General features: G+C 49.5%; 2 protein-coding genes across 4 annotated transcripts; one reads left to right on the top strand and one right to left on the bottom strand.

The window, feature by feature from the left end:
• Positions 1-253: 253 nt before the first annotated feature.
• Positions 254-9,380, top strand: PPP1R14B (protein phosphatase 1 regulatory inhibitor subunit 14B). Its single transcript, XM_026691420.2, has 4 exons — positions 254-855; positions 6,737-6,820; positions 7,330-7,362; positions 8,836-9,380. Exons 1-4 carry the CDS (start codon positions 625-627, stop codon positions 8,902-8,904), a joined length of 417 nt encoding a protein of 138 aa, XP_026547205.1. The 5' UTR covers positions 254-624; the 3' UTR covers positions 8,905-9,380.
• Positions 9,381-13,005: 3,625 nt separating this feature from the next.
• FKBP2 (FKBP prolyl isomerase 2) lies at positions 13,006-21,872 on the bottom strand. Of its 3 annotated transcripts, none has more exons than XM_087943216.1 (6): positions 21,821-21,872; positions 18,119-18,297; positions 15,436-15,548; positions 14,577-14,623; positions 14,345-14,380; positions 13,006-13,138 (listed from the first exon to the last, which is right to left on the bottom strand). In XM_087943216.1, exons 2-6 carry the CDS (start codon positions 18,284-18,286, stop codon positions 13,077-13,079), a joined length of 426 nt encoding a protein of 141 aa, XP_087799342.1. In that variant the 5' UTR covers positions 18,287-18,297; positions 21,821-21,872; the 3' UTR covers positions 13,006-13,076. The 3 variants fall into 3 exon arrangements, with proteins under 3 accessions (XP_087799342.1, XP_087799341.1, XP_087799343.1); XM_087943215.1 differs by lacking the exon at positions 21,821-21,872 and adding an exon at positions 19,908-20,766; XM_087943217.1 differs by lacking the exon at positions 21,821-21,872 and adding an exon at positions 20,627-20,727.
• Positions 21,873-22,515: the final 643 nt, after the last annotated feature.

Below are 22,515 nucleotides of genomic sequence, written 5' to 3'. Positions count from 1 at the left end.
GGAAGCCACCTCCTCAGAGGAGGCGGGGGCGTAAGGTGCGAAGAACAATCGGGCTTGTGGAAGGCACGAGCGTGCGGCGGCGGCGGCGGCGGCGGCGGCGGGGGGGGGCAACGGTCACGCCCTTCCCTTCCCTGGGACGGGGAGGGGCGCGATTTCCTGCGCAAGGGAGGCCGCCGTCGCGACGGGACAAAGCTGGGAGGGGAAAGCGAGAGCGGGCCCTTTAAGGGGGCGGGTGGGGGTGGGGGTGCGGAGAGGCAGGGAGACGGAGCCAGAGACACCGGCGGCGGCGGCGGCGGCAGCATCGGGACAAAGAGCACCGGGATCGCGATCAGCCGAGACCCGGAGCGCCGCCCATCCCTCTTCCCAAGAGAGAGAGAGAGAAAGAGAGGAGGAAAAAAAAGGAAGGAAGGAAGGAGTCGGGGGCTTCCCGTTCGCCTTGCACGTGGGGAAGCGGCCGGGGAGACCGAGCCGCGCCCTCCGCTCCGCCAGCCGGCTGGGCTTCCCCCGATCCCCGCTCGCCCCACGTGCTGCGCGGACTCCGGCCGGGAACAAAAGAGGCGCGCCTGGCCGGCCGTCTCGGGGGCTGCGCCGCTACTGCCGCCGCTGCTGCTCCTCCGCTGGCGGATGGCGGCTCCCTGCAGCCCGGAGAGCGGCGCGCCGCCGGGGGATCGGCCCCGCGTCTACTTCCAGAGCCCCCCGGCGGGGTCCGGAGGGGAAGCGGGCCCCGACGACGACGAGGGCCCGGTGCGGCGCCAGGGACGGGTGACGGTGAAATACGACCGCAAGGAGCTGCGGAAGCGGCTGCACTTGGAGGAGTGGATCCTGGAACAGCTGACCGTCCTCTACGACTGCCAGGTGGGCGCGGAAGAAAGGAAGAGAGAGAGAGAGAGAGAGAGAGAGAGAAGGAAGGCAAAGAGGGAGAAGAAAGGAAAAGGGAAAGAGGGATGGAAGGAAAAGAGAGAGAGAGAGAGGAAGGCAAAGGGGGAAGAAAGGAAAAGAAAAGAGATAGGAGGGAAGGAAAAGGGGGCAGGGAGGGAGGGAGGGAGGGAAAGGGAAAGAGAGGGAAGGAAAGAAAAGAGGGAAGGAAGGAAAAAGGGGGAAGGAAGGAAAAGAGAAAGAAAAGAGAGGAAAAGAGAGAAGGGAGGAAAGAGATAGAGGGAAGGGAGGAAAAGAGAGAAGGGAGGGAAAGGGAAAGAGAGGGAAGGAAAAGAGAGGGAAGGGAGGAAAAGAGGAACAGGGAAAGAGAGGGAAGGAAGGGAGGAACAGAGAAAGAGGGGGGAGGGAGGATCAATCTAGGGTTTGCCCAGCAAAGGGGGTGACTCAAGGCTGGCTAGTCAGAGGAAGAAGGGCTGTCCGGTTGAACTCCGCCCAGTTTTCCCCGAGGTGAAGCCCCCATCGCTTCTTCCTGCCTTCCGGACCCTCCCCTCATCCTAGCCCCCTTTGAACACAGTCCAGATCCTAAGGCAGCCCCTGTGCCATCCCAACTTTCCCTCCCTTAAACTTCCTCCTTTAAGCGTCCCCCACCACCCCATAAGGCGGGACCAGTGGGCGCCCTCTTCACCCAGAGCCAGCAAGGAGGCACCTATGTCTGGCTACCTGCGGGGTGGACACCCCCGCCAGCGATCGGAGGAGCTGCTGCAAGGGAGCAATTAGGGAGCAATGTCCCAAACCCAACTTGGAGTCTTGAGGGTGGCTTCCTGGGGTTGGCATCGCTCCCCAAAAGGAGAACCAGGAAACCCCCTTCCTCGCCTTTGCAATTTGGCCTGTTTTAAGCCAGGGATCTCTTCCCCGTTGTGGTCACCTCACCCCCCCCCGCCTTCCCTGACCCAGAAACCCGGTGACCTCAGATCTGATGGGGAGGGGGCAGCTTGCAACCCCGCTGAATGAAGCTGGGAATTTGGGGGGGCGCAGTCCTGGCACATTGCGGAGCCTTTCTCCGGTTGCCAAACCGGGTTTATAAGGCAACCCTCCCACTCGCCAATTCCCACAGCCGATCGCCCTGGGTGGGGCAGGGATCTCCCCATTCCTGAAGAGGTGGATCAGAGGGAAGGTCATTGGAGGTCACTGGCATCCCAGCCCTTTTGGGTGGCATGGAAAAAACTTTTGCGCGGGGGTCTCAAACAGGTGGGGAAAACTTTGCACGGGCAGGGAAAACTGTATCGGGTCTCAAATAGGTGAGAAAAACTTTTGCATGGGGTCTCAAATAGGTGAGAAAAACTTTGCACGGGTCTCAAACGGGGTGGGGAAAAACTTTTGCGTGGGGTCTCAAACGTGCAGGGAAAACTTTGTATGGGGTCTCAAACAGGTGGGGAAAACTTTTGCCGGGGTCTCACGTGCCCATGTGAATCAGAGTAGGGCCATTTTTAGAAAGAAAGAAAAAACTCCAATTGTATAAAGTGTCATGGGTTGGGTTGGGTTGGGTTGGGTTGGCGGGGGGAGGGATGCCCCTAACGTTGCCCGTCCTAGCAGCTGGCACGCGCCCTCAGAAATCCTGCGGCCTCTCTCTTCCGTGTGTGTGTGTGTGTGTGTGTGTGTGTGTGTGTGTGTGTGTGTGTGACAAGATTGGGCAGGAGTTGATTTTTCTCCATCTTGGCAATTTGGCTCTCCCCACCTGGCAGCCTTCGAAACCGGCTTTCTAAATGTGGGTCACAATAGCAGGATCGGCTTTCAGGGCCTCCCGTCTCTCTCTCTCTCTCTCTCTCTCTCTGTCTCTGTCTCTCTTCTCTCTCTCTCTCTCTCTCTCTCTCTCTCTCTCTCGTGTTGGGTGAGCACTTTGGCAAACGCTAAAAGGCACCTGCTAACCAGTGTAGTTTTTTGGGGGAGGGGGCGGGTGGGGGGAAAGGACTGAGAGAGCTGGAAACGGGCCCTTGTATGCTCGATTTTCCAGTTTTGCAATTTCTGGTGGCAAGCTGTTCCACTGGTAAATTATTCTCAATTGTTAGGAAATTTCTCCTTAATTCCAGCTTGCTTCTCTCCTTGATTAGTTTCCATCCGTTGCTTCTGGTCCTGCCTTTAGGGGCTTTGGAAAATAGGTTGACCCCCCTCTTCTTTGGGGCAGCCCTCAAATATTGGAAGACCAAAATCGTGTCCCCCCCAGTCCTTCTTTTCATTAAACTAGACATCCCCGATTCTTGCAACTTCGTATGTTTTACCCTCCGGTCCTCTAATCCTCTTTGTTGTTCTTCTCTGGACTTTTTCTTAGAGTGTCAACATCTCTTTTTCCATATCATGGCGACCGAAACTGGATGTGATATTCCAAGCGTGGCATTATTACCAAGGCATTATAAAGCGGTATTAACGCTTCACGTGATCTTGATTCTTATCTCTCTGTTAAGGCAGCCTCCTGCATTTGGCTTTTTTTGAGCAGCTGCAAACTCTAGTCAACCATTAGCTAAAAGAAGCCATAAAGGGAGCCATAAAGAAGCCTTGAAAAAGGGAGGCCAAACCCAGTTTGGAAAAAAGAAACTTTGCTCCTTTTTCCACCCGTGCCCGAGTGAAATCTCACTTTTTTCCTTTGTTTACGAAGGTTGCATGTGTGAATGGGGCCAAAAAACAAAACAAAAAACGAAGCGGTGTGGTGGGTGGGGTTGATGGGTTAAGGGCCATTTCCCAAGACATATAATAGAGAGCATGTGATGACCCAAAGGGACGTGGCACAAAAGCAACCAAGTCACAAAAGTAGGTAAAGTCCCTTTAATTCCTCCAACTTGACCCACAATGTCCAGTTATCGTTGGCTGGAGAAAATAATCTCCCAAGAACAGTTTTTAAAGGGAAGAAATTTAGTCCGAACTCAAAGTACATATAAATTATAAATAAAAACCAACACAAACCACGCTGCAGCAATTAACAAGACAGGGCAGGATAAGGAATTGCAGAACACAAAAGATAATGAAACACATACAGTTGCGAGGACGCCAGGACCCAGATAGGACACGACAAACAAAGATAATGCACGCTTTGCTTCCAGCAAGGTTCTGTGCACTAACACCCTCTTTATCCTGTTTTCCCATTAGCTGCAGCTAATGAAGGGAATCAGGGCCTTTTTCTCCCCCGTAACCCATGTTGCTCCCTTCTCCGTTCCTCCCTGCGTGCTCTAGGATGAAGAGGGGTGGGCCTGGGTCTTCCTCTGAATGCCCAGCCGGATTGTGCCCTTCCCCAGTTTCCTCCACAGCCACCTGAGCCACACCCCCACTCCCTGTCAGGTGTTCCACCTCCCCCTCTGAATCAGACTCCAACAGGGGCATGAGAGAGCAAGTGTTTTAAGGTAGTCCTTAACTTACAACAGTTCATTTAGGGATCATTGGAAGTTACAAAACGGGACTTACAGCGGGGGTTCCCCCCCCCCCCATAATTACAATCTTTGCAGCGTCCCCACGCTCCCATGATCAAAATTTGACCGTTTGACAACTGACTCACATTTATGATGGTGGCAGTGTCCCAGGTCACGTCCCCTTTTTGCGACCTGCTCGACAGCAAATGGGGAAGCCGGTTTCACTTAACAACCACGGTGACTACGGCGATTCCCTTAACAACGGCGGCAAGAAAGATCGTAAAACGGGGCAAAACTCACTTCGCGGGTGTTTTTTGTTTTTGTTTTTCCAGCCGGCCACAAGAAATTTGGGGCTGAGTGTCGGTCGTTAAGTCGAGTACTAGCTGTGCCAATTTTAAAGACGGGGAAGGAGGGGCTGCCTATGTTTGCGGGCAAATGGGTGACCTTTTGGGAAGGATTTAAAAGAGGGTGGGGAAAAAAAATAAAACCCAATATGAAGGTGAACGCTTCTTTTCCTAAATAGCTGATGTGCATGAGGACAGGCATTAAAAAGCAATTTAAGTAACCATCAAAAGACAGTAACGGCCTGCTGGAAGGACGATGTCCTTTTAAAGATCAATTTTTTATCAAATTGGCCTGATTAATTTATAGGGCTGGTGCTGGGCAGGTGAAGGTGAAGGTCTTAAGTGCAGGATTGATGTCTTCTATAGGGGTTGAGAGGACAGTTTCCATTATCCTTTTAACTGAGGATGATGGGAAATGTTCTCCCGCATCACCTAAGTCACCTTCCTTCCTCTTAGGAGCGGGGCTTCTCAAGGGGAGCAACTTTTAAGCCGGGTGGACTTCAACTCCCAGAATCCCCCCAGCCAGCCTACTTTTAAGAGAGAGAGAGAGAGAGGGTGGCCTTCCAGCACCGTGATGGCTGGGGGAATTCTGGGAGTTGAAGCCCACCCAGCTTAAAAGTTAAGGAATGCTTGGTTGCTGGACAGGACTTGGAGCAGCGTGAAGGCTGGGTTTAAAAATAGGGTTTTGCTCTGTGTGCAAAGAGGAGAGAGCTAGCTTGGCAATAAAAAATTAAACCGAAGAGCCATCCTTTCCGTGAACTTGCGGGGAAGGTTTAGAAATGAGCACAGAACGATTCCATTTGGCACCCTCGACGGATCCTATATCTGAGAGAGGGGAGGGAGGGAGGCCAGCAAGTTGGCAGAGATTTACAGAGAAGAACATGGGAGTTCAGGTCCAGGAAACTGGGGTGCAACCCCCAAAACGGGTCTCCTTCTGATTGTGGGGGGCCAGAATGAAAGGTACCTTCCTTCCTTCACTTCTTTCCCATCCTTCCTTCCTTCACTTCTTTCCCATCCTTCCTTCCTTCCTTCACTTCTTTCCCATCCTTCCCTCCTGTCTCCAACTTTCCTTTCTCTTATCCGACTTTCCCTCCCTCTCCAATTTTCTTTCTTCTCCCTCCCACCAATTTGTCTTCCTTCTCTTTTCCTTCCTTCCTTCCAATTCTTTTCCCCTCCTTTCCTTGTTTCTATTCTTCCCTTCCTCCAATCTTCCTCCCTCCTCTCTCCAACTTTTCTTTTTCTTTTTGTCTTTCCTTCCCTCTCCCATTTTCTTTCCTTCCTTCCTTCCTCCCCAATTTTCCTTCCTTCCTTTCTCTTTTCCTCCCCAATTCTTCCTTTCCTTGTTTCTATTCTTCCCTTCCTCCAATCTTCCTCCCTCCTCTCTCTCTCCAACATTCCTTTTTCTTTTTTGTCTTTCCTTCCCTCTACCATTTTCTTTCCTTCCTTCCTCACCAATTTTCCTTCCTTTCTCTTTTCCTTCCCTCTTTCCAATCTTCCTTTCCTTGTTTCTATTCTTCCCTTCCTCCAATCTTCCTCCCTCTCTCCCCTCTCTCTCCAACTTTCCTTTTTCTTTTCTGTCTTTCCTTCCCTCCTTCCAATTCTTCCTTTCCTTGTTTCCATTCTGCCTCCTTCCCAATTTTCTTTTGTTCACCCTTTCCTTCATCTTTTCTATCTTTCCTCTCCTCTCCTCTCCTCCCTTTTCTCTTTCCTTTCCTCCCTCCCTTGGATGTCTTTGCAGGACATCCCAATGGGGCTGAAATAATGGCTGGGCATTTATGCCACAAACAGGAAGATGCACAGAATGATCCTATCTGCAAAATACTCTGTTTTTTGGGGGGGAGGTGGGGAGGGTCGGCCCTGAACCCCTTCCTCAACAAGGGAGAGATTTAAATTGCAGGGTTGGGGGGGAGGTTCCCCCAAGGTGCCAGACTTGAGTACAAAGAGCAACTGAAGTCTTCCTAGCTCAGCACAAGGGGTAGGAATCTGGTTTTTGATCGGATGGCTTGGATTGGCAAGGCGATGTGTTCCCACCCTTTGCTCCCCTCCCTAAGCAATTTCTCCCAATTTACTGATCCTAGCAAGGCGTAAAACTTGGCTTTCCCCGTCCTTTTTTTCTTGCAGGAAGAAGAAATCCCTGAATTAGAAATAGATGTGGATGAACTGTTGGACATGGAGAGCGACGAATCGCGGAGCGCCAGGGTGAAGGTAAAAAAGGACGAGAAGAGAAGCGTCTCTTTTGCGCACACAGGGACACACAAGTTACAAGAGGGGCTTGAAACGGGGTGTGCGTGTGTGTTCTCGTCGTCTCTACACAAAAGAGTTACAAAAAGACCTTGAAAGGTGTGCCTGTCCCGCTGTCTCTACTCAAAAGTTACTGGAAGGTTGTGCGTGTGTGTCTCATTGCCTCTACCCAAAAGTTACAAGAAGGGCTTGAGAAGGGACGTGCGCGTGTGGGTTTCATTGCCACTAACCCCAGGGCCGTAACAAGACCCTCCAAGCAACGGCCCAAAAGCGAGACGTGTAAGCCCCAGCTGCGATACTTAACCAGCTTAACCAAAAGAATCGTAATTCAAATAAAGAGGGGTTTTTAAGAAATCACAGCTCTCCACCCCTAAGGCTTGGCTGGAGATCTAAGATGACAAGCTTTAAGTTTAAAATAAGCACAGGAGTTTCTCTGAATTTTTCTGTTGTTGTTTTTTTTCACCCCGTTGCAGGAACTTCTGGTCGATTGCTACAAGCCCACAGAGGTAGGTCTTTATTTCAATATATATATATATATATATATTTTTCTGCAGCCGGCTTATTGGCAGTGGCCAGTTTTTCTTCCCTGTTGCCCCTCCCCTTAAACTCCCCAAAGAGGATGCTAGTCCTTCCTATCTCTTTCCCAGCAGCTGCAAAACAGCTGCTGCCTCCCTCTCTGTGGGGTTTGCGCCCCCCCCCCCCAACACCTGTTAGGGGAGGAGGACTGGTTCTCCCCCCACTTCCTTTTCTGGCGCCTTTCCCCAAGCCTGGCCTCCTGAAACAGCAGGGGAGAGGGTGGAACAGGTTGCAGGCAAAGCAGGGGCAGCTTCACTGTGGTGCAAAAAAAGACACACACACACACACACACAAACACAACACTGTGAGAAGTAATCTGGCTGATCCCAGAGGTGGGTTTTCCGGCGCAGTTTTCCAGACTGAGCAGATGTGCCAAAATGAAGGTTGCTTTACCTGAGCCAGCCTTTTCCCCCCCTCTCTCTAGACACTACCCAGCTAGGTATCGTGGGCTGTTTCCCACCCACCCACCCACCCACCCAATTTGGGGATAGACTGCGTCTGTTCAAAGAGGTTTGGCTTTACAATCCCAGCTCAAGCAGTGCTAAAGGCTTTTGTTTAAGGCCTTTTAAGCTAGGAGGTGTGTTTCTCAGTCTTGGCCACTTTTAAGAGGGGTGGACTTCAACTCCCAGAATTCCCCAGCCAGCAGTGGGAATGCAAGCCCACCCCTCTTAAAAGCCTGCCGGCTGGGGAGTTCTGGGAGTTGAAGTCCATTCAAATTAAAGCATGAGGAATTCTGGGATTTGAAGTCTAGACATCTTAAAACATATTGCCTGGGGGAAATCTGGGAGTTGTAAAAAGCCTGCTGGTTAGGGAATTTGGGAAGTCAAAGTCTACCCCTCTTAAAGCGTGCTAGCTGGGGAATTCTGGGAGTTGAAGTCCTCCCATCTTAAAGCCTGCTGGTTAGAGAATTTGGGAAGTCAAGAGTCTGTCTTAAAGCGTGCTACCTAGGGAATTCTGGGAGCTGAAGTCCATCCACCTTAAGCCATTCTAACTGAGGATTTCTGGGAGTTGAAGTCCACCCATCTTAAAGCATGAGGAATTCTGGGACCTGGAGTCTAGCCATCTTAAATCATGCCAGCTGGGGAATTCTGGGAGTCAAAGTCCAGCCATCTTAAAGCATCCTGGCTGGGCAATGCTGGGAGTTGAAGTCCAAGCATGCTGGCTGGGCAATGCTGGGAGTTGAAGTCCAAGCATGCTGGCTGAGCAATTCTGGGAGTTGAAGTCCAAGCATGCTGGCTGAGCAATTCTGGGAGTTGAAGTCCAAGCATGCTGGCTGGGCAATTCTGGGAGTTGTAAGTCCACCCCTCTTAAAGTTGCCAAAAGGTTGAGAATCCTTGCTACGGACACTACGCAGGGGAGTAAACTTTGAGCTTTTTCCCCCCCCCTCCTTTCTTTCCTCCCAGGTTTTCGTGGCTGACTTGCTAGACAAGATCCGAGGGATGCAGAAACTAAGCACCCCGCAGAAGAAGTGACCTCCGGAGTGCGGGCGGCCGTGCTGCGTGGCCCCAGCCATTCGGGGCCCCGTGTGTCGCTGAAATGTTGGCAGTGGGGTCAGGAAGGGGAGGGCGCTTTCACAGGGCTGAGGGGGGAATCGGTTGGTTTCCCCTCCCTCCGGAACCATCACAAAAGAGGAAGATTTTGGGGGGATGCTCTGATAATCAGAATAATTCGATCGCCTTTTAGCAATATCTCTCTGCAGCTGCCTCCCCCTCCCTGTTCCCCCCAAAAAAAATCTGTCCTGGCTCCGTGCCAGTGTGTTTGTGTGTGCAAAGGGTAGGGGGGCATTTGTTCTCAAAGAGGAGGGAGGGGAGAAAGAGAGTAGGATCTTAAAATGAGATTCGGACTGGGCAGGGAGGGGAAAGTCTCTGGATTTGGGGGAGGGCCGTTTTGTTTTTGTTTTTAATTATTGTGTTTTTATATAAATTTAATAAAGACGCTTTGAGAAGAAGGCAGCCTGGTTTTTGCAATGGGGGCAGGGAGAGAAGGGTGTGGATGAGAAAGTTTTTTTTTGGGGGTTGAATCACACTGAGGTCTCCCTCAACTTCACCGAAACATGTTAAATTTCTTTTTTAATTTAAAAAAAAAAAAAAGCATTTTTAATCCTCTTTGTTTAGTGACCCGTGTCAAGTTAGAAGTCCACAAGTCTTTAAAAAAAAAAAAAAGTTACTACGGTTGGACAACACTGGTTTTGCACAATTGTCGCTTGTGGCCTGTCTTTCCCAGACACGATGAGAAGACTCAAAAGGCCGGCGGGTGTTTGGTTAAGGACATATCTGGCAGAATCCTGCCGTAGAAACACATGAAGTTCAGGACGGTGCAGCTTTCCTGCAGCAAAATATATTTTTGCTCACTGGAAATTATTGGGTGGGTGGGGGGGGACCCCAGGATGGATAGCTAGCTAGCTATTCCAGGAATCGTGGTTTGGCCACACGTCTCTCTCGTCTTTAAGCTATTCTGGCTGGGGAATCAAGCCTGGCTGGCTGTTTTGCCTTGCAGAATTAAGAGTTGGAAGGGACCTTGGAGGTCGTCTAGTCCAACCCGCTGCCTAAGCAGGAGACCCTGGCACCATTCAGGACAAAAATGACTGTCCAATCTCTTCTTTAAAATCTCAGCTAGGGAGGTGTGGGGGGAGGAGAAGAGGAACTCTGGTTAGCCCCCTCTTCTCCCCCTGCTAAAAAAAAAAAAGGGCTTCAAGCTGCTTCTAATTAGAGGTGAAAAAACAGAGACAGAAGGCAGCGGCCAGGCCCCTAGCGAGAGCAACGCCTTTGCCTCAATTGTCCCAATGGAGCTGTAGTCAGAGCAGCCTCCCCCACCCCGTTGGTGGTAACTCATCAAGGAAGGAATGCTTGGCAAGGCCTGGAGCTAATCCCAGCATCCTCGTGTTTCCGGCCTTAAGTCACCGCTGAGCAAAAGCTTAATCTCTCTCTCTCTCTCTCCTCCCTCCCTCTCTCCTCTCCTCTCCTCGTCCACGTGGCTTGGAGGTTCCTTTATGCAAAGTCTGGCACCTCTCAAGAAGGCCAGCTTGGGAGGAAGCAAGCCGATTTTGGGGGAAAGGCCACCCCTGGAATATTGCATCCAGGTTGGGTCATCACATTAGAGAGAAGATGCTGGGACTCTGGAAAGAGTGCAGATGAGAGCAACTAGGATCTCTCTCTCTCTCTCTCTCTCTCTCTCTCTCTCTCTCCTCCCCCTCCCTCCCTCCTCTCTCTCCCTCACACACACAAAACCATTGGCTTAAGACTTATGGACTTCAACTCCCAAAATTCGGCCATTGTGCAATTCACCAATTCCCAACTGGGTGAACTTCAACTCCCAGAATCCCCCAGCCATTGATGAGAGAATTCTGGGAATTGAAGTCCATGCATTTTAAAATGGCTACGGTTGGGAAACAGAGGCCTAACTGCTTCAAGACGCTGTAAAGTTATTTCCTGCGGTATGTACTGTACACATATATCCACCACTTTGACATGTTTTTTTTTTTTTTTTTTTGCATTTTCCCCATCCCTACGATAATAGTTTGCTTAGAAACACTGCAAAGTTCAAAGCCAGGATGTATTTTTTTTAATGCGAATCAAATCCTGTGGAAATTGCAAAAAGCTTTTCAAGAGCAGGTCTCCAAACTTGGCATATTTTAAGACTTGTGGACTTCAATTCTGGCTGGAGAATTCTAGGAGCTGAAGTCCACAAGTCTTAAAGTTGGCTAAGTTTGGAGACCTCTGGCTTAAGCCACAATCAGGCCCATATATCATTCTTCCCCACGTTTTTATTTAAAAAAAAAAAAGGCGTAAGTGTAAGCCACGATGCGAACCGTTCCCATTTACATTGTAGGGTGGAGAAAACCGCCATGGCGCAGTCCAACTCATACGGAACCTTCTGGAAGGACCCACCACCGCCCTCCCAAACGCAAAAACATACGGGCTTGTTAACCACGAAGGTCTGGGACGGCACTGTTTGCTGCACAGCTAGACAATGCTGGCAAAAAAAAAACCCCAGCCTTTTCGCACTCACACTTCAGCCAGGCCCGCCCGCTCGTTGCTCGGCAGCGCAAACTCATCTTGTTATCTCGCTTTCTCACCAGTTCCTTGCGGCAGGAAATTTCTGTTCCTTTTATTTGCGGAGTCCCTGCTGTCCTTAAACAAACCTAGTTTTTTTTTTCCTCCTAAGAAGTCGGGACGGGAGAAATGGTCTTTTTTGCTTTTCGTTTCTTTTTGAAGATGCTCAGCAGGTGGTTGTTAGGAGATCGCTGGGGTATTCTCTGGACAGAGTCCCAGAACTCCATTGGGGCAGAGAATTCTAAGAGGTCTCTTCTCCATCTAGGTAGGATACATAAGGTCTAAAGCAGGGGTAGGCAGCCCGCGGCTCTGGAGCCACATGTGGCTCTTTCATCCCCCTGCTGCGGCTCCTTGTCATCTGTCGGCTCCACAATGGATAGGGCTTTCGGTTAGGACAGGTAGAGGAAAAAGGACGCCGCACTAGGAGAAGACTCTATGGTAGGGGAACTGGACTTCCGGTCAGCTCCACAATGGATAGGGCTTTCGGTTAGGACAGGTAGAGGAAAAAGGACGCTGCGCTAGGAGGAGACTCTATGGTAGGGGAACCGGACTTCCGGTCGGCTCCACAATGGATAGGGATTTCGGTTAGGACAGGTAGAGGAAAAAGGATGCCGCGCGAGGAGGAGACTCTATGGTAGGGGAACCGGACTTCCGGTCGGCTCTTAGGACCTTTGTGGATCTTTGAGTGTTTAAGGTTGCTGACCCCGGGTCTAAAGCATTGTTTCTCTGTCTTGGCAGCTTGAAAATGGAAGGACTTCAACTCCCAGAATTCCGCAGCTGCCACACTATGGGTTTATGGTGTGATTGTGAGTGTGTTGTATGTGTAAGTTTTATTCACAGCCAACTAGAGGGCCAGAGCGAGTCTTGGCCAGGCTTTCTCAACTTTAGCCAACTTCAAGAGGGGTGGACTTCCAACTCCCAGAATTCCCCAGCCAGAATTCTGGGAATCAAAGTCCACCCATCTCGGCTGGGGGATTCTGGGAGATGAAGTTCCACCAGTGTTAAATCATGCTGGCTGGAGGATTCTGGGAGTTGAGCTCCAGCGGTATTAAAACATGATGGCTAAGGAATTCTGGGAGGTGAAGCCCACCCATTTTAACGCATGCTGGTTGGGGGATTCTGGGAGTTGAAGCCCAGCCAACCTCAAATTTGCTAAGGTTGAAAAATACCGGTTGTCCCGACTGTTAGAACAGGCAGCCATTCCTGCTCAATTCAGAACCTTGACTCAAAGCCATTCAGGCCTCTCTACCCCCTCCCTCCTCCTGCTGCCCCCCTTTTCCCCTTCTCCTTGTGGTTAAAAGCCCCAGGATGCTGGGCAACCTTTTGAACACAAGGCAATGCTGCCTCCTGGACAGTTTATCCCAAGCTGGGCCTTTGACCAGCTTTCAAGGTCTCCTCATCCCGTCCTTGGTTGGTCCGCCAGACGAAGTCTTCCTCCCCCCGGGCTTCGCTTTCATGGCACAAAATCTGGTCTGTGCTCTTTTTTTATTTATTTATTTGGCCCCTCTAGGAGCGACAAACCCGTTTCCCGTTCCTTCTCCGGCCTGTCCGTCCGTGCGCACCCCCTCCCCACGAACCCCTCTTCCTGGCAGCTATAGTTCTTGGCGGCGCTCAATCTTCAGCAGTTCCACTTCAAAGATGAGCGTGGCGCCGCCTGGGAACAGGGGTGGGAAAAAAGAGAGAAAGAAGAAGGCAAGAGATTGAAGGGTGGGGTGGGTGGAAAGGGTCCCTGGACGAGGACCGAAACGTGGTCCTTTTTTTAAAAAAAAAAAAATCCTCGCGGCTGGGTATGAACGAAGCCCATCCATAAAAATGGAAGGAGATTTTAAGATTCCCACAAGGGACGAATGGCTGCAAAAGTTGATGGGAGTTAGCAGACAGGGCTAAATTGACTGCGTCGATGATAGGATACGGTTCGTTTTGCTTCTACTTGGAAACCGTTTCTGGACTTTGTGCTCGAGGTGGAAAAAAAAAAAACCATGAAACCTTGATTTCGGGTTTTGATGATTGGATGAGTTCGTTGGTATCGAAAGGGCTAGTACATGTTATTATGTACAAGTAAAAGGTTGAGGTGTGTCTTATTAGCTTATTCCACTGAGCCAAAGAAAGTCGGAAGTCAATACATTTCTTTTCCTTTCCCTTCTCATCCTACATTTTCCTCTCCCTCTTCACGTCCCCTATGTTCCGATTATTCCCATTTTCCTTTGTCTTTCTGCATTTTTCTATTTTGATGAACTAATAAACGTTTGTCACCGCGTCAACGAAGTCAATCCAAACAGGATAAAAATCCAATGGGAGAAATTAAGATAAGGATGTTACAGAACTTGGTTAACAGAGTAAGATGTCCAATTCTATGGCTGGATGACTTTGGGTCAATCACCAGGAGACTGGGAGTTCTAGTCCTGTCTTAGGCATAGAAGCCTGCTGGGTGACTTTAAGCCAATCACCAGGAGACTGGGAGTTCTAGTCCCGCCTCAGCATGAAAGCCTGCTGAGTGACTTTAAGCCAATCACCAGGAGACAGTGACTTCTAGTCCCGCCTTAGGCATGGAAATTAGCCGGGTGACTTTAAGCCAATCACCAGGAGACAGTGAGTTCTAGTCCCACTTTAGGCATGGAAATTAGCTGGGTGACTTTAAGCCAATCACCAGGAGACAGTGAGTTCTAGTCCCGCCTTAGGCATGAAAGTTGGCTGGGTGACTTTGGGCTAGTCACTCTCAGTCCAACCCACCTTACAGGGTTGTTTTGGGGGAGGGGAGAAGGAGGAGGAAGAAGCGTTGGAAAAGTTCTGCCTGATTTTGTAAAAATAACGAAGGCGAGATGGCAAATAAATAAATAAATAAAACAAAGAAATAAAATACCTGGGATTTTGGGCGGTGCTCCCCGATCTCCATAACCTGTGAGATAAGACCATAGAAGCCAAATCAGCCGGATATCAAATGATACAAGGAAAACACTACGTTCCGGAAAAGTTAAACGTTACAATATGCCAAGGGGCAACCAACCAATGTCAGGGCATAGGTGCCACCCGACTTTAGGAGCCCGGTGCCCACCCAGTGTCCTTCCTGTACTGGTTTCGCTCTCATTCCTTACCGAGCTCTGAAGGGATGACTAACTTTCTTTTCTCGCCTTCGCACATCCTGGAACGGCAAAAGAAACGACAAAAAAAAGGCGTTGTTGGCGTTACAAACCTTGAGGACTAGAATTTTAGTCTCCAGCTCCTTTAAACTCTGCCCTTCCATCCTGACCCTTCCAAACCCAGGCGGTCCAAACTATAAACTATTAAAAAAAAAAAAAACCTGAAGGCCACAAATGACCTCATTAAAGATAAATCACCTGGGCGAAACGACACAGACCCATATTGTTCCCACATCCCTTCTAGCACGGATGATGTTACTTAGTTGGGTCATGCGGCGTCTGCAAGAAAACCACTAAATGCAGAGAGCACCAAGGATCCTACCGTGCTCCTGCTCTTCCTCCTCCTCCTCTCCACAAATCCCACTCCTCTCTTACACTGATGACACTACCTAGTTGGGTCACAAAATGTCTTCAAGAAAACCACCGAGTTCAAGGAGTATCCATTCCTTTTTGTTCTCCTCCTTCTCTCCATTAACCCCACTCCCTTCTAGCGCTGAGGACACTGCCTAGCTGGGTCATGAAAAGTCTGCAAGGAAACCACTGAACTCAGAGAGCACCAAGGAGCCCACAGTCGTCGCCTTCTTCCTCTTCCTCCTCCTCAACCCCGCTCCCTTCTAGCACTGATGACATTACCTAGTTTGGGTGGCGAAACGTCTGCAAGGAAACCACCCTGCTCAGAGAGTCCCGAGGACCCCTCAGGTCAACCCCGAGCTACAAATAATTCCCTTTTATTAATAAAAAATTTGATTCTGCTCGACCACCGTGGGTGCCCCAAACCCATTCGAACCCCTGCTCCTCGGAAGCTGGCTTTTACCCGAGCAAGCCTTGTTCCCAGCCTTTGATGACTTGTCCGGTGCCCAGGGAGAAGATGAAGGGCTGGTCGCGGGTTAAGCTGCTGTCAAACTCCGTCCCGTCTTCCAGTTTTCCCTGGGAAGGCACAGAAAGGAAAATTAAATGGAAGGTGAGTGAACTTGACTGACAGCTGGTTTCTTTTCATCCGAAAATGAATATTGGCACGGAGACTTTGCTTCAAACCCGTTGCTGTTGTTAGTTGCAAAGTTGTGTCCGACCCATCGCGACCCCATGGACAAAGTTCCCCCAGGCCTTCCTGTCCTCTACCAGCAAACTTAAAGCTGAATCCAGAGTTTTATGTGCTCTGTGTGTGTGTGTGTGTTTGTGTGTGTGTTTGGGGGTGGGAAACTAGCTTGTAGCAAGCTGGCATAAAAATATTCTAAGAAAGTAAATCAGACAGCTCAGAACTAGAGAGCAAACAACTAAGGTTTAAATGACAGGCAATCCTTCACTCGTGATCGTCATTCTTTCTAACTTGGCAAGGGAGTCCACCAATTACCCAGGAGTTTTCCGTGGTCAGCTATTATTCACCCTCTGCCTAAAGCTGCCATCACCGAGCCCTGAAACAGGCGCTTGTGTGAGTCAGCGAGGGTGTGTAGCTGAAAGACAGCTGAGGTGTGCACGCTCTGGGAGGCTGACTCAGAATCAGGTTTGCAATAAAAGCCACTTTGCAAGTTGCTTCAGCCTCTTAGGGAAATTCCTATCAAACTCTCTACAGCCAGACCATTTCTCACGTCATTGTAGTTGTGCTTTTAAAGTTGTAGCTTTACTTTATCAAGGCTACAACTTTAAAAGCCCTACACAAAGTGCATCCAGAATTAAAAAAGCTGAATGCCATACAAGTACCATAAAACTTAAGAAAACATACATACATACATACATATATATTTATATATATATATATATATATATAAATTTTTGAGGTTCTCTATTTGTATGTGGATCTTTATTTATTCAGGTTTTTCGTAAAATTGGAAGTATCTAGGCGGTTTCGATGAAGTCTCATTCATCACCTTCAGGCTTGTGTCTTCAGCTTTGTGCTGAAGCTTACTCTGAGAAGTACAAAGCTGAAGACACAAGCCTGAAGATGATGAATGAGACTTCATCAACGTCGCCTATTAATTTATTATATTATATTAATAACAAAGATAGATAGATAGATAGATAGATAGATAGATAGATACATACATACATACATACATACATACATACATACATACATACTATATATATATATATATATATATATATATATATATATATTAATATATTAATATATTAATATATTAATATATTAATATATATAAATAAGCCACTATGGTATTTGGTTTTCGAGGGGGGAAGAGGAGGAGAAGGATGAGGAATGTGAAGTCCTTGGTCCTGATCAGGACTACCAACAATACAGGCAGTCCTTGACTTACGACCACAAGTGAGCCCACCATTTCTGTTGCTAATTGAGACCGTTGAGAGTTTTTAACGTTTCACCCCCGGGAGAAAACTTGATGAATTTTAAGATGGCTGGGCTTCAACTCCCAAAATTCCCCAGCCAGCATGTTGGTTGAGTTGAAGTCCACATCTTTTCAAAGTTGCCAAGTTTGGTTACAGGGTTGGAAGGGACCTTGTAGATCATCTAGTCCAACCCTCTGTCCAAGCAAGAGACCCCACACCATTTCCGACAAATGGCAGTCCAATCTCTTCTTGAAAGCCTCCAGGGGATGAAGCTCCCACAACTTCTTGTTTTGAAAAACACTAAACAAAACCCATCACATTACAGTGAAAGGCGATGCGTTGTACGCACATACCTGGATGTCTATTTTTAGATATTGTTTACAAGGGTTTTTAAACTTTGCTTTGCTTTCTTTCTTCTTTTCATAAATTTTTATGAAACATAACATTTAAAAACATTGAACGTGGTGGAGTCGTTTTGACATAACTTTTGACCATCATTCTAGTGTAATATAGATCTTATATATGTTTGTACATATATATATATACACATATATACATTTATTCATCCTTAATTACATCTTCCAACATCCTTAGTGTTATTTTAGTCTCAAAGTCTCGGATATCCTCTCAACAGCTCCTTTCCATTTGAGGTCCTTCCTTTCTCTCCCCACCAATGATAAAATCTATTCCAAATTATGTAATTTTCCGATTCATCCTTATTTTTCATCTCTAGAGTTAGCCTATCCATTTCAGCGTATATCAGAATTTTATTTATTACTTCATCTTCACTAGGGATTTCTTTCTCCTTCCACTTCTGGGCAAATACCCTTCTTGTTGCAGTGATGACATGTATTATCAAGTATAACTCTTACGTTATGTTATGTTCTTTTTTTATATAATTCCCAATAAAAAGCATTCTGGTCTATGGTGTTTTAAATCCCATCGTTTCTTCCAGCCACTTCTCAATCCCGTACCAAAACTCTTGTGCTTTTTTACAGCTCCACCATGCATGATAGTATGTGCCCCATTCCATTAAACATTTTGAGGATTGATTTTTATACATCTTAGCCAGCCTGGCTGGCGACTTTGCTTTGGTTTCTAATACTCCCTCCAACGCGGTTTTGCCTCCTTCCACCGCCCTTTTGGAAAGCTCTGCCTATATTAACTCTGTTCCACATTTTGTTTGCCACACTCACCGTGTAATGCATGTGGAGCACGTCGCCTTTGCGGGACTTGATGGGACAGTTGTCCACTCGTTTTTTGACTCCAATCTGCAGTTTCCGTTTGCCTTCCGTGCTCAGCCCAGGTGAGCAAAGAGCCCACAGAGCTAAGGTGAGCAGCGCCACGCCCCGGTTCGTCTGCATCGCTGGAGACCCTGCGGAGGAGACCCAACACGGATTAGTGGAGCCGCGCGCTTGGAAATCACAACACGATGCGAGATGGCTGGAACGGCATGCAGCGAGAGGTGCCTTGGTAGGGCCGGGAGAGGGTGAAACCGAGCCGTCTGGGAAACCGTCCTGGGAATTGTGGGGGGAGGGGCTTGTTCCAGGTGGAAAGAATCCACAGCCTTGGAACATGGTGGTCTCAACTGGGGGTAATTGTAACAGGGGTGTGTGTCCTTGATGCTCCTGAGTTTGGCAGTTTTCTCGCAGACATTTTGTGACCCAACTGGGTAACATCGTAGGTGCTGGAATAGAGTGGGTGTGAAAGAGGAGGAGGAGGAGGGATGAAGGAGAAAATGGAGGAGGAGGAGGAGGAGGAGGAAGTGGGGTCCTGTTTTCTTTAGTTTAGTTTAGTTTAGTTTAGTTTAGTTTAGTTTAGTTTAGTTTAGTTTAGGTTAGGTTAGGTTAGGTTTTGGTTAGGTTTAGTTTACTTTATGGTGATTGCACCTTATATAATAAAATTCTTGTAGACATTTCAATGCCCAACTAGGGAATATCATCATTGCTACAGGGATGAAGAGTTTTCAGGGGAGGGGAGGAGGAGACTGGCAGGTCCTTGGTGTTCTATGAGTTTGGTTGTTTTCTAAATATTTCTAGGTAACATCATCAGTGCTAGAAGGGAGGAAGGTTTGCTCTCTGTTTATATACAGTGATTGCCTTATCAACGTTGAACTTTGAAGCAGTACACAAGGAACTACCAACTCAGTCAAGGTAAACAACAGCGTGATCAAGAACATCCCCACTAATGCTAGCAGCCCAAGCCACTATTATATAAACATAAGTCATATATAAACTGATGATGTTGCCTAGCTGAGTCATGAAACACCTGGAAAGAAAATAATCACCAAGTACAGAGAGCTCCAAGGACCCATAGTAAAACCCTGAGCTACAAATAGTCTATCTACTCATAGAAAACAATAGATAGAAAACAATCCACTCTGTTTCAGCACTGATGATATTCCCGAGTTGAGTCATGAAAAGTCTGCAAGAAAACCACCAAACTCAAGAGAGCACCAAAGACCCTTCATTTCAACCCTACATATATTCTCTTTATGTTGATATTCACATTTCCCAGAACTCATCTAACCTCTCTCTCTTTGCTATGTTAAATCTGTTTCATGCTGGTCACTAAAGATACCTAAGATTCTGGATGGACTAAGTTGGAGGATTCATAGATAGCGGGACAGAGTTTGACCCAGACTGGACATATTGATGAGAGCTTAGTCTCAGGCCAGTTTTCCTCAATCTTAGCAACTTCTCTAGGTGGGCTTCAACTCCCAGAATTCCCCAGCCAGAAACACTAGATAGTTGAAGTCCTACAGTTAAAGTTGCTAAGATTGGAAAACAGATATGGGATTCATATTGGCAGCTGAAGTTTTTTTCTCCACCATATCCATCACTGCCTCAGAGTCATTCATGCAGGGTTTTTTTTTTTTTTTTGCGCTCGAGATGTGTTTGGAATTGCATGCTCACCCCGACTTCTAACCGGGCATGCACCAGCAAGCAGCCCCTCCCCCCACTTCTCAAGAGCCTCCGGACTTACCCATACGGCTAGTGGGGAGTCGGGCTCTACTCCCTCCCCTGGCGGCGCCACCACCACCGTCAAGAATCGTTCAAGGAATCGCCACCCCAGGAGTTGGCATAGTTGTTTCTTGGCTCTGGCCACCCCACCTTTCCTGAACGGCTCTCTAACCCACCTACTTCTCTCTAACCCAGGGTTTTTTCAACCTTGGCTGCTTTAGGAAGAGGGGACTTCAACTCCCAGAATTCCTTGTTTCTCAAACTTGGCAATTTTTAAAAGACGGGTGGACTTCAATTCCCATAATCCTTCAGCACGGATGGATAGGTGGATGGCCGGGGAATTCTGGGAGTTGAAGTCATCCCTGCATCTTAAACCTGTCAAGAGTGGAAAAAAACAAAACACTGCTCCGTTTATTACGAAGGAGCTTAGCTTGTGCTCCCCGTCCCTCCCGGTCTGCGGTACAGGTAGTCCTCAACTTACAACAGTCCGTTTAGCGACCAAAGTTACCACGGCACTGGGAAATAATGACTTATGACCGTTTTTCACACAACCATTTGCAGCATCCCCCAGGGTCAAAATTGATCAAAATTCAGACACTTGACAACTGACTCATATTGATGACAGTTACAATGCTCCCGGGGGAGGGGGGGGCAGGGTGTCACACGATCCCCTTTTGCGACCTTCTGACAAGCAAAGTCAAATGGGGAAGCCAGGATTCACTGAACGACCGTGATACTAACTTGACAAGTGCAGTGATTCACTTAACAAGGAAGGCGGTGAAATGGGAGCGAAAACTCACTTCACGAATGTCTCACTTAGCAACATAAATTGGGGGCTCGGCTGAGGTCGTACGTCGAGGACTAAGCTGTACCTCCCTCCCTCCCACCCACCCACCCAACCCTGCCCCGTTTCCCCCAGTTCAGCTTCCCCGCATGCTTCTTAAGAGACCCCGTACCCTCCCTCGCCTTCCCCGCCCTTCCTCGGCTCCTCCTTCTGGAAGGTCCAAACCCTGGCTTCATTCACCGCGGCTTCCTCCTCGCTACAGTTGGTCACCTTGGCCCAAACCCACATGATGCCGGTGCCCGAGGGGTTCCTCACTTTGTGGACCCAGACGTCCCCCGACCCGCCTCCTCCGGCTTGGGTGGGCTTCTCCCGGGGATCCACACTTGGTTGAGCTCCGCCCGCTCTTCCGGGAACGGCCCCCTCCTTCAGCCAAGGCAGCCCCGCCATCCTCTCGGGAGCCCGGCCCGGCTTGCGGGGGACCCAGACTTGCCCCGAAGCCTCCGTGGAGCCCCGGGGCCACTCCTTCTGGAGCCAGCCCCCGAGTCCCGCTTGGCCCCGCGTGGCCGGGGAGACCCCCGAGAGGCTGCGGCTGACCCCCAGGGCCAGGAGCCCCATGCTGTCCTCCAAGCGCTCCCGGGGGCCTTGGCCCCAAGTCCCAAGCCCGGTGGCTATGCAGGTGGGGGGTCCCCCTTTCCTGGGCTGGCCCTCCTTGGGGGCCCCGCACCCTTCGCAAAGGCCCCCCGGCCAGGAGGCCCTTTGTCCTGCCCTGCCTTGCTCTGGCTGCCAGGGGCCCCGAGGCCTCCCCCAAAGGTCCCCCCTGGCTGAGGGAGCCCCCACCTCCCAGGGGCCCCCTGGCGTCCCCTGCCTTGGCCTGGGGGTCCTCCAGGGCCGTCCTAGAGTGGCCCTCCCCGCTCCCAGGGGCCCCACTCCCAGGGGCCCAAGAGACCTGGGTCCCCACGTCCCTCAGCTCCGACCTCTTCGGCTCCAGGGGCCTCCCGGGGTCTTCCCGCTGGGGGTCCCCCACTTCTCCCTTCCCTCCCCCATTGCCTGCCCCCGAGGCCGCTGCTCCCCGCCCGGCTCCAGGCTCTTCGGCGCCCCGCGCCCGGGTCCCCCCTTTCCTCAGGACCCCCATTTCTCCCCACCCCTCTCACCTCTCCTTGCCTCAACGGATACCACCCACCCCTCTGCGCATGCGCTTTCCTCGGCCCGGCGCTTCCGCAGCGGAAGAAGCCGACGTGGGCGCAGCCATGTTTTTTTCTCCGCCTCTTCTCCTTCTGGCGCCCGCGTCACGTGACCTCAACGGCCTCCTCCTCCTCCTCCTCTTCCCCTCCCAACCACCGTATTTGAATTAAATTCGTGGTCCTCCAATGAGAGTCGGGGTTGAGGTTTTTAAATCTGGGGGGGAGCTAATAAAAAAAAAATTAGCTTAAAACGTTTGATATCACGTGACGAGGGTGACGTTCCGTCACTTCCTCTCGGGGTATAGGCGGGGCGATCTCGAGTGGGCGTGGCTCGGGGGGCGGGGTTGAGTGGGAGGGGTTGAAGGAATCCCTCCTTCCTCTCATTCTATGTGTCAGCCGAGTATTTGCTAACTATAAAAGGGGCTGGTGTAATTTCCTGTAAATATTTTTGTAATAAACAAACTTAGTAAGAATCTTCATTTGGGGGTGGTAGGATAAAGTTATTCGCAATTAAAAATCAGATCTCTAATTGGAGAGGAATTCGACCTTAGGGGGGGGAAGAAAACCCTTTTTGAGCCAAAAGAAAGATGCAATAAATAGAAATACAGCCATCAATAAAGAGCAGGCCCCCGTGCAACGTATATGGTGCAAGTAACAAGAATCAG

This window comes from Notechis scutatus, chromosome 14 (assembly GCF_049901735.1).
Source record: "Notechis scutatus isolate UNSWTSFEM ecotype Mainland chromosome 14, rNotScu1.2, whole genome shotgun sequence".
Lineage (NCBI taxonomy): Eukaryota > Metazoa > Chordata > Lepidosauria > Squamata > Elapidae > Notechis > Notechis scutatus.
This window is presented reverse-complemented; position numbering and strand designations above follow the sequence as displayed.